The 16,518-nt window shown below is 45.4% G+C and overlaps 1 protein-coding gene across 5 annotated transcripts in view; it reads right to left on the reverse strand.

Moving 5' to 3' along the window:
- Positions 1-475: 475 nt before the first annotated feature.
- ZBTB3 (zinc finger and BTB domain containing 3) overlaps positions 476-16,518 on the reverse strand; it is a 101,808-nt gene continuing 85,765 nt past the window's right edge. For all 5 annotated transcript variants that reach the window (XM_068259717.1, XM_068259720.1, XM_068259716.1 and 2 more), the window contains one exon: positions 476-3,033. In XM_068259717.1, the coding sequence (XP_068115818.1) occupies positions 926-3,031 (2,106 nt within the window). In that variant the 5' untranslated portion in view covers positions 3,032-3,033 and the 3' untranslated portion in view covers positions 476-925. The remainder of the gene's footprint in view (positions 3,034-16,518) is intronic.

Raw genomic sequence — 16,518 nt, forward strand, 5'->3', positions numbered from 1 at the left:
ACAAGGAGTTTTACAAAAATCACCAGAGGGTAAGGGAGAGAAGTCATGCAATCTGTATTATGTGCCGCTCTGGAATAGGGAGAACCTGGGGTCATTGCTTGTAGCGAACCTGGAAGTATTTGTGAAGTGACCTAGAAATACTTGGGGATACAACTGGTAATACATGTGGAAGGACATGGCTAAAAATACTAGATGAGGGACATGGAAATTCTGGTTACTTGCATACATTTATATTGGAGTCTTTACAGTTTACCACTTAAGTCTAATGTTAGGGTGTGGACATTCTAAAATCTGAGATTATTTTAGTTATATTATTCCCTATATATCCCCAGGTTGTGAAATCACATATATATGCAAACAACCACGAAAAATGGACTACCTGAACACAAGTTTGGGAAATACTGATCAAGATAGCTGAAGTGCAATATGTGTCCAGTTCACTAAGCTAAGAGATCAAAAAATTTTTTTTAAACCATTTACAATAACAATAACATTTAATTTGGTAAAAGCCACTGTTTAATGACACATAGTTAGGGGATCCTGTAGCGACATAAATGATCCACCAGCACGATATGAACCAAAAGAGTAGCTTATAGCAATATTCTGATATCGCCTTCAGAGTGTGTTAATGATAGTAAAAGTCACTGTTCATATCAGTATGTATACATTTTTAGTGATGATGTTCTTCATCTTGATTTTTATAACAAGCACTAAAAAGTTTGAGCTATTCTATAATTAAAAAAAAAACAAAAAAACAATTAAGATTGAATAAGTTAACACAATTGAGAAGAAATCCATGTAACTCCATAATAACACACACCAGATCCATTCACAAAAGTCATTGGAAATTCGGTTTTGGAACACTGCCAAAGACTGGTTCATTAAACGCTCTCTGCCTAAAAAAACAAAATTATCCACTAAAGTGTTAAGGCAAATTTGGAGGTGCTGACTCCATGTCCACTTTCGTTTTTTTCACGCTTGGCTCTAGTTGACTGTGAGCTTTACGAATGTGCCTGTACAAGTCACCACTTTGTGTGTAACTGCGTAAACAGAAACGACATTCATAGGGGCGCTCTCGTGTGTGCACTGTGGCATGGCGGCGAAGTGTGTAAGAGCAAGAGAAGGTTTTACCACATGTCTTACAAGTGGGTACATCTTCTGGAAAAAGAGGAAATCCAGGGTGTCCTTCAAAATCTTGTAAGTACATGGCCTCTGGGTGCATGGAAGGTGGCAAAAGTCCTCCATAGTTTGGATGGTGCCCACCTGGCACTGCAATCATATGATAAGGCAAGTACCCAGATTCCTCCTCTCCTTCTTCGTCCTCTTCATATCCATGTCGTTTAAAAGCACCAATTGCCCTCTCACATTCCTCATCAGATATTACAATGGCTTCGATCTTTACAGAGACACCTGGTTCTGGTTGACCTTCACTTATTGTGGAACTGCATGGACTAGGGGCAGCTGCAGTCTCCATCCCAGGCTGAGTAGTGGTAGTGACAGTCAACTCAGATTTAGTGCACTCCCTTTCCTCCCTCTTCCCTGTAGGAGACTCTGGACTATGCAGTGAATACCTTGATGTACCTGGAAGTGTCAAAGTATTGCTTACAGACTCAGAATTTTGCAAAAAGCACCTGGATGGGCCAGGTGCAGCTGTGCTGGCTGTTGGTTCCTGAACTTGCAGGCTATATCTGTTGCGTGCATGTATTATTTGAATGCTTCCTGTTGGTTCTTGTAAGGAGTACCTGGAAGTGGCAGACTGTGTGAATTTGTTGCCTGCTAGTTCTGAAGTCTGAAGGGAATATTTCTGAGTGTCTTGCACTGTCAAAATGCTACCTGTGGGTTCTTGATTTTGCAAAGAAAATCTGGAGTTTTCTGTCCCAGACAAAGAAACACTAGCTTCTTCCTGTGGTTGCACACTGTACCTAGGAGATAATATTTGATTGCTGGTGCCTGCATTTCCCTGCCCTTGAACGGTATATCTGGTGCCTCCATTAGTACTTTGTGTGCTACCTGCAGGCTCTTGCCTCTTTGGTGAGTGTCTTGAATGTACTGTCTGACCATTCAAACCTATATCTTGACTTTGTGCAGAAAATCTCTGAGCAGGTGATGTGAGTGTACTTTCTACAGCTTCCTGTTGGGGGCATTTTTCAGATCCCTCAATTGGTTCATTTCCTATCCTCTCCTGTCCTTCAGGTCTAGAGGTCCCAGCAGCCTCCCGATTGCTACTTGATAGCTGTTGGCCTTGACATGTTATACTCCCCATAACTGCCTCAATGCTAACTGTTCCTTCATGCAGTTCAAGCCTAGAGCTACCTGTCAAACTTTGGACACTTTCTGCAATGCTCTGGGCCTCAAACCTAGAGACCCCTGCCACTCTTTGTAAACTCCCTGATGCTTGAGGCCCCTGATATTTTATACTTCCTGCTAATTTCTGTAAATTCCCTGTTTCTTGTCTCTGATACCTATTTCCTGTTACCTCCTGCAACTGGTAAGTGGCACTTCCATGTACTCTTTGCCCATCTCCAGCTACGTCCTGCCCTTTATATTGCATTTTTCCAGAACACTGCCTGCCCTCTTTTTCCTCAGGATGTGTGTCTTCATCGTACTTTTCTAGCCCAAAAAAGCTAGTACCTCCTTCTTCTTCACGGCGAGTGCTGTCTGCCTCTGCTGGTGCTCGACCTTGCAGTCTTTTCTTGCACACTCTCACAACTTCATCCATGTGCAAATAACTGGCAGCTGCCAAAACATCTTCAGTAGGAGCTTCCTGAAAACTCAGTCTACCACAATACATAAAGCTGAGCAGCAAAGAGAAGGCAGGAGCTGTAACAATCTGGCTGTTCAGTGTTAGTTCTCGTGTGTCGGGTCTCTCTCGGCATGACATGTGGAAAAAAGGGCTGCATGAAGCAAGGATAGATCGATGTGCCAGAAAGCGGGCTGTTCCAACAGATATTTGGCAATCACAAAGGAATCCCTGGGACTGCTGGTCTCTGAGGCTGTGAAGTATACGGCGACTGTGATCTGGGAAATCCATGGCTGCAAAAAAAACAAAACACGTTAGAAGATCTATGGAATTAATCAATGGATTTATTAACTAAAAGTTGTTCTCCTAATAACTGTCATGCAGATTATCAGTGTTTTAACCTTCATGTTAACCACCATTCGATTTTGCATTATATTATGCAAATTTATTATACTTCATTATACTATTGCTTTATCTGTATTGTTGTTTATTAACTATCATGTTGACTAGCAAGCAAAGGTGCATTTTTTTATGGAAATTTATATTACACTTCTAGTTTTATCTGTATTATTGTGTATTGCCCATGATTACATAATCTATAGAAGAGTCCTTCATATTCCCTGGATTTCACACTTTATACTTGCCTGATGAATTGGGAGGAATTGGGATCCTAGTCCCGAGAAACGCATTGCATTTTGATGAGAGTTGTGCGAGTTTTTTGGATAAATGTTACAATTACCTACGGTATCTTAAAAAAGTGAGTACACCTCCCACATTTTTGCAAATATTTTATTAGATCTTTTTATGGAACACTGAAAATATTACACCTTTACACCATGTAAAGTAGTCAGTGTACAGCTTGTATAACAGTGTAAATTTGAGCATAGTAGTAGCAGTAGAATATTGTACCGTGCTAGACATCAGTAAAAGCAAGAAGTTTTGAATCAAGATGAGACCATTTATTGGCTAACTTAAAAGTATATATAAAAGAGTAATCTACTCTTTTATATATACTTTTAAGTTAGTCAATAAATTGTATCATCCTGATTCAAAGCTTCTTAGTGTAAATTTGCTGTCCCATCAAAATAACTCAGCACACAGCCATTCATATCTAAACTATTGGAAATAAAAGTGAGCACACCTTTTGCCCAATTAGAATTTTCCCTCCCCAGGGGCATGGTACTTGTTACTAGGACTCAGGTGTGTTAAAATTAGTGTTATTGCTCTCACACTCTCTCATACTGGTCAATGGAAGTTCAACATGACACCCGATGTGTTAGAAAAAACAAAATTGTGAAAGTACCCAAAGATGGCCTAGGATACAAGAAGATTGCCAACAACCTTAAACGGCTCTGCAGCACAGTGGCCAAGACCACACAGTTGTTTAACAGGACAGGTTCCACCCAGAACAAGCCTCACCATTGACGACCAAATAATTTGATTGGACATGCTTAGCGTCATATTCATATCCAGAGGTTGCCTTTTGCAAATAGATGTATGAGTGCTTGCAGCATTGCTGCAGTGTTTGTAGAGGTGGGGGATTAGTCTGTCAGTGCTCAGACCATACACCACACAATGCATCAACTGGTCAAGCATGTTTACAGAGCTAAATCCTACTAAGCATCTCTAGAGCATCCTCAAACATAAGGTGGAGGATAACAAGGTCTCCAACATCCATTCATCATGGAGGAGTGGAAGAGTATTCCAGTGGAAACCAGTAAAGCTCTAGAGAACTCCATTGCCCAAGAGAGTAAAGGCAGTGCTGGAAAATAATGGTGGGCACAAAAAATATTGACGCTTTGGGCACAATTTTGACATTTTTCACTTAGGGGAGTACTCACTTTTGTTGGCAGTGGTTAAGACATTAATGGCTGTATGTTGAGTTATTTTGAAGGAACAACAAATGTACACTGTTATACAAGCTGTAATACTGACTACATTGTATCAAAGCGTCATATCTTCAGTGTTGTCCCATGAAAAGATGATAAAATATTTATAAAAACATGAAGATGTACTCACTTTTGAGTGATATAGTATATCATCTATGAGTTTCCACTGAGAGGTAACTTCACCTTTACTTTTATAAAACTTTTTAAATATTTTAGTGACTATAGTTCCTCTTTTGTAAGGAAAGGAAAGGGGGTTTGATAACTAGAGAGGTAAACCCTAAAGAGATACTGTAAAGGATTGCAGAAAAGCCGCCGCTAGTTCCGCGTTCAGCCCGGCGGTTTCTGCGCGGCGACATGTGTCTGATGTGGTTCAGCCTTCCTGTGCACATAGGCTGAGGAATACGCGTGCGCACGCCGAGAGGCAGAAGCTTTATGGGAAGCAGAGAGGGGTCAGCCGACTCTACTGGTCAACTGATCCCAGAACGGACGGCGGTTAGCTGAAGGGTACTAGTCGGCGCTGATCTACGCTGCACTATATATAGGTGCTTGTCCTTCAGTCTCACGTTGTCTGCCGTTGCGAATGCTTATGTGTTGGCACACAGACCACAGTCAGATCCTACAGTGTGTTAAGAGCCAGGTGGACCTGGGGATTCACACTGAGCTAGATTACTCTTGTGGCGTTACTGTTATGCTTTAGACCAGTTCCAGGGTGTTGTGACTACGGACCTCACACCCAAGACTAGGATACTGTGTCACTTCTATGTTATGCTTTAGACCAGTTCCAGGGTGTTGTGACTACGGACCTCACACCCAAGACTAGGATACTGTGTCAATTCTATGTTATGCTCTAGACTAGTTCCGGGGTGTTGTGATCATGGACCTCACACCCAAGACTAGGGTATTCGGTAGGCTAGTTCCAGGGTGTTGTGATCACGGACCTCACACCCAGAGCTAGAATTGTATTGTATGTGTATTTGCCTGAGCCCGATTCCAGGGCATAGAGGATAGGCCCTCACACCTAGTTAGGGCAAGTCTGTACATATTAGCAGCAGGGCTTTCTGCAACCCAGCCTGGGTCCCTCTCCTAGGGAGTCCACAGGCTACAGGAATATTCCCCACAGTCAGGGGAGTATTCCTCAAGTCACTCAGGCCACCGGGGTCCAAGGTGGTCTATGCTCAGAGTTGTACTGTTACACCAAACACTCACATTATACTGGTGTCCAGAGGTTAGACATACCCGGATTATTGGTGATACTGCAGATCATCCATAATCAGGTGTATATCTGCATTGCGGGTGATTCTGCAGATCACCAGTAATCAGATTCTCTCTGCGTGTTAAAACCTATCGTTACAGAATGGCAGACCAAAACAATATGGACGCACTTGACAGTCGTCTGCTTGCACTCACCACCTCGGTGGAGAATTGCATCAGCGTGCTGGATAGTCATCAGACCCAGATCAATGCTTTGTCTGGGTCTATACAAGACCCAGACGACTGTTAATGCAGTGCGGTCCCCTCTTGTTACAGATTTACGCATGCCGGTGCCCGAGAAGTTTTCTGGTCACAGATCTGACTTTCGAAACTTTAAAGATCGATTGTTATCATACTTTGAGTTAAGACCTAATTCATCAGGTACTGTCGCACAGAGAATTATCTTTAAGACTCCGTTGACAGGGGATTCTCAGACCTGGGCATATGGTCTGCAACCAGGGGATAAGGCCCTGACCTCGGTGGAGGAATTTTTTAAAGCTATGGCTATAATTTACGATGATCCGGATATTGCTTCGACCGCTGAGCGGAAGCTAAAGACTCATGCGGTAGTGCAAGGATTCGGTGGAGATTTATGCAGCTGAGTTCGGGAAGTGGGCGGTGTTGGCTAGATGGGGCTCATTCGCACGGTTAGACTGCTTCTTGTCAGGATTATCAGATGCAGTATCTAGTCAGATCATAAAGTGTTCGTTACTGCGGTGGATGACTCTCCTCTGCAGAGTAAATACCCTCTGTCTCAGACTCCAGAGTTGGGGGTCACCATAGGGGTTTTACATAGAGAGAGTCTGCAGTTTGTGTTACGGATGGCAACTTCCACGGTTATCCTTGGCCTGCCATGGTTACGACTTCACGCCCCTCAGATTGATTGGGCTTCTGGTCAGCTAACGAGCTGGTCTACCCGCTGCCATCATCATTGTTTGGCGAAGGTAACCATGGGTAACACCAGAATTCAGGTGGAAGGATTGCCAGAGCCATATAAAGAATTTGCTGATGTGTTTTGTCCTAAGGCAGCAGATAGACTGCCTCCTCACCATCCCTTTGATTGTCTGATTGACTTGAGATCTGGTTGTATGCCCCCTAGGGGTCATCTTTATAACTTGTCTGGGCCAGAGAAATTGGCAATGCAAGAATACATCAAAGAAAATTTAGCTAAGGGTTTTATCCGCCCCTTTCAGTCCCCTGCGGGGGCCGGGTTCTTTTTTGTCAAAAAAAAGAGGGGGGCCTACGTCCCTGCATTGACTATCGGGGCCTAAACAAGATCACAGTAAAAAATTGTTACCCCCTGCCTCTGATTGACGATTTATTTTCTCAGATCACCAATGCTAAAATTTTCTCGAAATTGGACTTGAGGGGTGCATACAACCTTGTACGTATCAGGGACGGTGACGAGTGGAAGACGGCCTTTAATACACCCGATGGGCATTACGAGTATCTGGTGATGCCCTTCGGGTTGTGCAATGCTCCGGCCGTCTTCCAAGAGCTGATTAATGAGGTTTTTAGACCAATCTTGGGTAAACTTGCCTTGGTATATCTCGATGATATACTGGTCTTTTCAGCTACTCTTTCAGAGCATCGGAGACATGTCAAGTTCGTGCTGGAAAGACTAAGACAAAATCAATTGTATGCCAAACTGGAAAAGTGTATTTTTGAGGTGACCTCTGTTGCTTTCTTGGGGTATGTAATATCTACCTCGGGCCTATCTATGGATCCTGGGAAGATCTCTGCGGTTCTGGACTGGCCGCAGCCTCTAGGGTTGAAGGCCATCCAGAGATTCCTGGGTTTTGCAAATTACTACAGGAAATGTATAAAGGGGTACTCTACAGTGGTCGCGCCCCTCACCAGTCTTACCAAGAAAGGGGCTGATACTTACCACTGGTCCGAGGAGGCTTTTATGGCGTTTGACACTCTGAAGAAACTGTTCTGTTCTGCACCTATTTTGAGACACGTTGATGTCACCTTCCCTTTCATAGTGGAGGTTGACGCCTCAGAGGTGGGGGTGGGGGCTGTGCTGTCTCAGCGTTCTGGTTTGCAGGGTAAGCTTCACCCACGTGCCTACTTCTCTCATAGGTTTTCCCCAGCAGAGAGGAACTACGATATAGGTAACCGAGAACTCCTGGCCATCAAGTTAGCCTTTGAGGAATGGCGACATTGGCTAGAGGGAGCAGAACACATTATCACAGTTTACACGGACCATAAAAATTTAGAGTACATAGAAAACGCTAAAAGACTCAGCCCCCGACAGGCCCGGTGGTCCCTGTTCTTTTCCAGATTCAGCTTTGTAATTACGTACACTCCTGGTAGTAAAACGTTAAGGCTGATGCCTTGTCCAGATGTTTCGAGCCCAAGACGGCACAGCCCTCAGCACCCGAGACTATTCTGCCTCGGAAGGTGGTTTTGGCAGCCACAGACACCTGGAAGGATTGGGCTGCCACACTGGCCCCATATCAGCAGGATGTTCCTGAAGGAAAGCCTGAGGGAGTGTTGTTTGTGCCCCTGGCTTTTTCGCCAATAGCTCTTACAGTTATTTCATTCTCATAAGAATGCTGGTCATCCAGGGGCCACCAGGACACAGGATCTCCTTGCCAGGTGTGCATGGTGGCCATCTTTAGCCACGGACTGTAAGGAGTTTGTGAGAGAGTGTGCTGTGTGTGCTAGGAGTAAACCTTCCCGTCAGGCACCAGTGGGAACTTTGCAGCCTGTACCGGTGCCAAATGAACCGTGGACTCATCTGTCCATGGATTTTGTGGGTGAACTCCCCAGGTCAGAAGGCATGACTGTCATTTGGGTGGTGGTAGACAGATTCAGCAAGATGGCCCATTTTGTCCCTCTGAACGGACTCCCCTCAGCCCAGGAGCTGGCTAATCTCTTCATCCAGCACATTTTCCGGCTGCATGGCATTCCGGAGAATGTGGTGTCAGATAGGGGAGTCCAATTCGTTTCTAAGTTCAGGAGGGCATTTTGTCATCTAATGGGCATGGATCTGTCATTTTCATCAGGCTACCACCCGCAGACAAATGGCCAGACTGAAAGAGTCAACCAATCCATGGAACAGTTTCTCAGATGTTATGTGGCTGATGCGCAAACCGACTGGGTTAAGTTTTTGCCTTTTGCAGAGTTCGCACAACAATCTGAAAAGTTCTTCCTCTGGGTTTTTCCCATTTCAGGTGGGGTCGGGAAGGTCACCTAAGTTTGCTCCTTTGCCAGTGGCATCTACTCCTTTCCCAGCATTGGAGGATTGGCAGGGGGCGTTAAAACAGATTTGGGCTATGGTGAAAACAAATTTGGGGAAGGCATTCAAGTCTCAGAAAAAACAGGCGGACAAAAGACGGTCTACTGAATGGGACTTCTCACCAGGAGATTTGGTCTGGGTGTCTACGCAAAACCTGGCACTGAAACAACTGTCACCCAAATTGGGGCCTAGGTTTGTTGGGCCATTTCCAGTGACCAAAAAGATTAATGCTGTCACTTATGCTGTGGATCTTCCTACCAGTATGCGAGGTGTAAGATCTTTCCACGTGTCATTGCTCAAGCCGGCAGTACAGGTGGATTCCGCTACCCCCCCGTGTTGATTGATGATCAACCTGAGTATGAGGTTGAAAATATTCTGGACTCTCGGCTAGTGCAGAACTCCGTGCAGTATCTGGTGCACTGGAAAGGTTATGGTGTGGAGGATAGGACTTGGGTGCCAGAATGTTGCATGCACGCACAGGAGTTAAGGAAAGAGTTCCATGACTTACATTTTGGGAAGCCTGGTGGGAAGTGTCCGGAGTCCACTCCTCGGGGGGGGGGGTATGTTACTGTGAAGGATTGCGGAAAAGCCGCCGCGTGCTCTGACGGCGCGGCGGCTAGTTCCGCGTTCAGCCCGCCAGTTTCTGCGCGGCGACGTGTCTGATGTGGTTCAGCCTTCCTGTGCACATAGGCTGAGGAATACGCGTGCGCGCGCCCCGAGAGGCAGAAGCTTTATGGGAAGCAGAGAGGGGTCAGCTGACTCTACTGGTCAGCTGATCCCAGAACGGACGGCGGTTGGCTGAAGGGTACTAGTCGGCGCTGATCTACGCTGCACTATATAGCTGCTTGTCCTTCAGTCTCACGTTGTCTGCCGTTGCGAATGCTTATGTGTTGGCACACAGACCACAGTCAGATCCTACAGTGTGTTAAGAGCCAGGTGGACCTGGGGATTCACACTGAGCTAGATTACTCTTGTGGCGTTACTGTTATGCTTTAGACCAGTTCCAGGGTGTTGTGACTACGGACCTCACACCCAAGACTAGGATACTGTGTCAGTTCTATGTTATGCTTTAGACCAGTTCCAGGGTGTTGTGACTACGGACCTCACACACAAGTGTGAAAAAATGCGGAAAAGCCGCCACGGGTGCTCAGAGCAAGGCGGCTGATTCCGCGTCCAGTGCGGCGGAGTCCGCATCTGACGCGGCGGTTTGCACGCATAGGCCTACATCTGTCAGCATGGCTGAACGCAGAGAAACCACCGCATGCTCGGATAGCGGTGCGGCTGGTTCCGCGCCTTGCACAGCGGATACATTGCAACACATGTCTGGTGTGGCTGGGACTGATAGTCCACACAGATTCAGAAGGACGCGCGCGTGGAGAGGCAGAACTTTTATGACAGCCAGAAGGGTGTCAGCTGACCAAGCCGGTCAGCTGACAATTCAACCATTTCTGATTGGTCCAGCACTTAGGGGAGGCGCTGGAGAGTGCTATAGTATATATACTGGGTGCTGGTCACTTCTCTGGTGTCTGCCGTTGCGATCACTACGTGGTAGCACTCAGACCTTTTTGTCAATATCTGTGTGATTGTTATTCTGTTATACTTCAGACTAGTTCCAGGGTGTTGACGATCAAGGAACTCACACCCAAGACTAGGGAACTGTATTATCATCTTGTTATATTTCAGACTAGTTCCAGGATGTTGATGATCACGGAGCTCACACCTCAGACTAGGCATTGTTATCTGTTATGACTTCCTGCTTTCCTGACCTCTCTCTTGAACTCTGATTTGGTACTTCGCTATATCCGATACTCTGTTGCTGAACCCTGCTTGTCTTAGGATCACATATCTGTCTCCTGTCTCTGTATCTGATCTGTCTGTTGCCGACCTGGCCTGTCCGACCTCGAGAACTATCTCCCCTGTTTTGGGATAGTTCACAGACCTGTCAGTGACACTTCTCCTTTGGTGTCACTCACACTCTGGTCCTTCCTACTCTCAGCCTGGCTCCACCCCTTGGGGAGCCTCAGACCGGTGGAAGGAACCTGCTTTTTGGACAGTATCTCCTACTGCCTTGCACCCTCTATACGGGTGCTCTCCTCAAAGTATTACTGTTGCACCAAACATTCATATTACTCAGGTGTCCAGAGGTTAGAGATATATCTGATTATCGGTGATACTGCAGATCATCTATAATCGGGTATATATCTGTATTGTCAGTGATACTGCAGATCACCGATAATCAGATCCTCTCTGTGTTACACCGATCGTTACAGAACGGCAGACCAAAAGATGCAAATGGACGCACTCACCGGCCGTCTGGGAACACTTACCACTTCGGTGGATAACATCAACCAAGTGCTGGGTAGTCACCGGGCGTTAATTGACGCTTTGTCCGGTTCTATACAAACCCTCCAGACGGCTGTAGATGAGATGCGATCTCCTCCTAGCCCTGACATATGTATGCCTGTACCTGAAAATTTTTCTGGTCACAGATCTGACTTCCGAAATTTTAGGAGTAGAGTGTTATCATACTTTGAGTTGAGACCTAAATCTTCAGGAACCATGACCCAAAGGGTCACATTTATTAAGACTTTGCTATCAGGTGATTCTCAGACCTGGGCGTACAGTCTGCCCTCCGGAGACTTGGCATTAACCTCTGTAGAAGAATTTTTTAAAGCCATGGCTATAATTTACGATGATCCAGACATTGCCTCGACTTCTGAGCGGAAGCTCAAACTTTTACGTCAAGGCAAGAGTCCGGTTGAAGAGTATGCTGCTGAATTTAGGAGGTGGTCAGTATCAGCCAGGTGGGACACTTTTGCCCTATTAGATTGTTTCTTATCAGGGTTGTCAGATGAGGTCTACAATCTTATGTTAAGTCAGCCTGAACCTAAGTCCATTGATGAGGCCATTTCATCGGCCATTAGGATAGATCGTCGGCTGCGTTATCAGAGACAGACCCGGGTAGGAACCATGTGAGAATGGTATTCCACGCTGCGTCTCCTGCGACTCCGCCTCCTCCCATTTCGCCTCTACCTGAGCCAATGCAGATCGGTCGATCAAAAATTGTCTCAGGTAGAGCGGAAACGCAGGTTATCAGAGCAGCTTTGTCTTTATTGTGCAGAGGGGGGTCACAGAGTACAGAATTGCCCTAAGAAGTCGGGAAACGCTACTGCCTAGGTGTAGTTGGGGGTAATACCCTAGGTGCGCAATTTGTACCCCTAGATGATAAACGGTTGCTTCTTCCTTGTATGACTTCATGGGAGAATAAATCTGAAGTCACTGAGGCCTTCGTTGACTCAGGTTCAGCGGCTAATTTTATGGATTACGAATTCGCAAAAAAATTGGGTATTCCGCTCTCCCCGGTAAAACCCCCTATTCAAGTTACGGCAGTGGATGATTCTCCTCTGCAGGGTAACAATCCTCTGTCGCAGACTCCCGAGGTGGGAGTCACTATAGGGGTACTGCATAGGGAGAATTTGCATTTTTTTGTGTTACACATGACAACCTCCACGATCATTCTTGGCATGCCTTGGTTACAACTTCACTCTCCTCAGATTAATTGGGCCACTGGTCAATTATCGAGCTGGTCGTCCCATTGCTTTTATCATTGTTTAGCGAAGGTAACCTTGGGCCAAACCAAGATTCACGTGGAGGGAGTGCCGGATCAGTATTCTGAATTTTCAGATGTGTTCTGTCCGAAATCAGCCGATCAACTTCCCCCACATCGCCCTTTCGATTGTCCCATCGATCTCCGGTCTGGTTGTATGCCCCCTAGAGGTCATCTTTACAATTTGTCTGGGCCAGAAAAGTTGGCCATGCAGGAATACATCCGTGAAAACTTAGCTAAAGGTTCATTCGCCCTTCCCGGTCACCTGCTGGAGCAGGTTTCTTTTTTGTAAAGAAAAAAGACAGAGGCCTTTGGCCATGCATTGATTATCGGGGTCTGAATAAAATCACAGTAAAGAACCGCTATCCTTTGCCTTTGATAGACGATTTATTTACTCAGGTCACCAATGCTAAGATTTTCTCAAAATTGGATTTGCGGGGTGCATACAACCTGGTGCGAATCAGAAAGGGCGATGAGTGGAAGACGGCCTTTAACACACCCGATGGGCATTACGAGTACCTGGTGATGCCCTTAGGGTTGTGTAACCCTCCGGCCGTCTTTCAGGAACTCATCAATGAGGTGTTCAGGGAGGTGTTGGGTAAATTTGTCCTGGTATATCTGGATGATATACTAATCTTCTCAGATAATCTCTTGATCTTAGGATCACGTATCTGTTTCCTGTCTCTGTATCTGATCTGTCTGTCTGTTGCCGACCTGGCCTGTCCGACCTCGAGAACTATCTCCCGTTTTGGGATAGTTCACAGACCTGTCAGTGACACTTCTCCTTTGGTGTCACTCACACTCTGGTCCTTCCTACTCTCAGCCTGGCTCCACCCCTTGGGGAGCCTCAGACCGGTGGAAGGAACCTGCTTTTTGGACAGCATCTCCTACTGCCTTGCACCCTCTATATGGGTGCTCTCCTCAAAGTATTACTGTTGCACTGGTTAGAGATATATCTGATTATCGGTGATACTGCAGATCATCTATAATCGGGTATATATCTGTATTGTCAGTGATACTGCAGATCACCAATAATCAGATCCTCTCTGTGTTACACCGATCGTTACACCAAGACTAGGATACTGTGTCAGTTCTATGTTATGCTTTAGACCCAGTTCCAGGGTGTTGTGACTACGGACCTCACACCCAAGACTAGGATACTGTGTCAGTTCTATGTTATGCTTTAGAACAGTTCCAGGGTGTTGTGACTACGGACCTCACACCCAAGACTAGGATACTGTGTCAATTCTATGTTATGCTTTAGACTAGTTCCGGGGTGTTGTGATCACGGACCTCACACCCAAGACTAGGGTATTCGGTAGGCTAGTTCCAGGGGGTTGTGATCACGGACCTCACACCCAGAGCTAGGATTGTACTGTATGTGTATTTGCCTTAGCCCGATTCCAGGGCATAGAGGATAGACCCTCACACCTAGTTAGGGCAAGTCTGTTCATATTAGCAGCAGGGCTTCCTGCAACCCAGCCTGGGTCCCTCTCCTAGGGAGTCCACAGGCTACAGGAATATTCCCCACAGTCAGGGGAGTATTCCTCAAGTCACTCAGGCCACCGGGGTCCCTGGTGGTCTATGCTCAGAGTTGTACTGTTACACCAAACACTCACATTATACTGGTGTCCAGAGGTTAGACATACCCGGATTATTGGGGATACTGCAGATCATCCATAATCAGGTGTATATCTGCATTGCGGGTGATTCTGCAAATCACCAGTAATCAGATTCTCTCTGCGTGTTGACACCCATCGTTACAGATACCCAGGAGATATTAATTCATGCAGAACGCAACAAATTAAAACATTCAATAAACTTGGGGCCTGATTCAATTATATATTTTGCAAAAGTTAACATATGATATTGCCAGATTCAACTGCAAGCAATGAATGAATGAATGAATGAGAGAGAATGTGAGATTATATATGCCTAAAACAAGAGACACATTGGCATGCAAGGTATAGCTTGCCTTTATTTACTTTTTAGACCAATGTAATTTTATCTCAGGATTCGATTGTCTTTATTTATCCAAAACATGCAACATGTTCCAAAGGAATTGGCCTCTTTGTACAAGGAAATAAAAGTTAAAATATAACCTATATTGGATATACACTAAAAAGCAAAAACATGCAATAATGTTTAATGTTCCATGTAAGGATCTGTATCACAGCTACTAGGTGTGAGCTTCTTCAACCTGTCTACATGTGTATATATAGTCGCTAGGCGTAGTAAGGCTGATGCAGACCACCTCATCAAATATTGTACAGGGTGGGCCATTTATATGGATACACCTTAATAAAATAGGAATGGTTGGTGATATTAACTTCCTGTTTGTGGCACATTAGTATGAGTACATTTGAAATCGGCGCCGGTAGACTTGGGCGCAGGATACAGCGCTATATGGCTGACCCTGCTTCTGCACAAGTCCGGGCCGATTTAATTACTATTCCCCCTCCAGGCCGCCATGGATAGTGGGGGAATGAAATAATTCAGCTTCCAGCGATTGCTGGAGGACGAATTATTAGGTTTTTTAAGCAACTTCGGCTCTGTCTTCTGACGGAGCCGACGTTACTCACTGAGCGCCGCTATAGACTAATTCCCATTACAGTCTATGGCGGCGCTGGCTGCGCCCAAATCTAGCAGCGCTGAAAAGCACTGCTCCGCATTAGTATATGTGAGGGTGGAAACTTTTCAAGATGGGTGGTGACCATTTTGAAGTTGGCCATTTTGAATCCAACTTTTGTTTTTTCAATAGGAAGAGGGTCATGTGACACATCAAACTTATTGGGAACTTCACAAGAAAAACAATTGGTTTTAACGTAACTTTATTCTTTCATGAGTTATTTACAAGTTTTTGACCACTTATAAAATGTGTTCAATGTGCTTCCCATTGTGTTGGATTGTCAATGCAACCCTCTTCTCCCACTCTTCACACACCGATAGCAACACCGCAGGAGAAATGCTAGCACAGGCTTCCAGTATCCGTAGTTTCAAGTGCTGCACATCTCATATCTTCACAGCATAGACAATTGCCTTCAGATGACCCCAAAGATAAAAGTCTAAGGGGGTCAGATCGGGAGACCTTGGGGGCCATTCAACTGTCCCACGACGACCAATCCACTTTCCAGGAAACTATTCATCTAAGAATGCTCAGACCTGACACCCATAATGTGGTGGTGCACAATCTTGCTGAAAAAACTCAGGGAACGTGCCAGCTTCAGTGCATAAAGAGGGAAACACATCATCATGTAGCAATTTTGCATGTCCAGTGGCCTTGAGGTTTCCATTGATGAAGAATGGCCCCACTAGCTTTGTACCCTATATACCACACCATACCATCAATTTTTTTGTTACAACAGTCTTGGAGGGATCTATCCAATGTGGGTTAGGTGTCAGACCAATAGCGGTGGTTTTGTTTGTTAACTTCCCCATCCACATAAAAGTTTGCCTCATCACTGAACAAAATCTTCTGCATAAACTGAGGGTCCTTTTCCAAATTTTGTTTTGCCCTTTCTGCAAATTCAGTGCGCCAATCTGGGTCATCCTCGTTGAGATGCTGCAGTAGCTGGAGTTTGTAAGGGTGCCATTTGTGAGTAGCTAATATCCGCCGAAGGGATGTTTGACTAATGCCACTCTCCAGTGACAAGCAGCGAGTGCTACGCTGTGGGCTCTTGCTGAATGAAGCTAGGACAGCCACTGATGTTTCTTCATTAGTGAGATTTCATGTGTTTATATTTTGGCAAATCCAACACTGAACTAGTTGCACGAAACTTAGCAA

The sequence above is a fragment of the Hyperolius riggenbachi genome, chromosome 11, assembly GCF_040937935.1.
Source record: "Hyperolius riggenbachi isolate aHypRig1 chromosome 11, aHypRig1.pri, whole genome shotgun sequence".
NCBI classification, from domain to species: Eukaryota; Metazoa; Chordata; class Amphibia; order Anura; family Hyperoliidae; genus Hyperolius; species Hyperolius riggenbachi.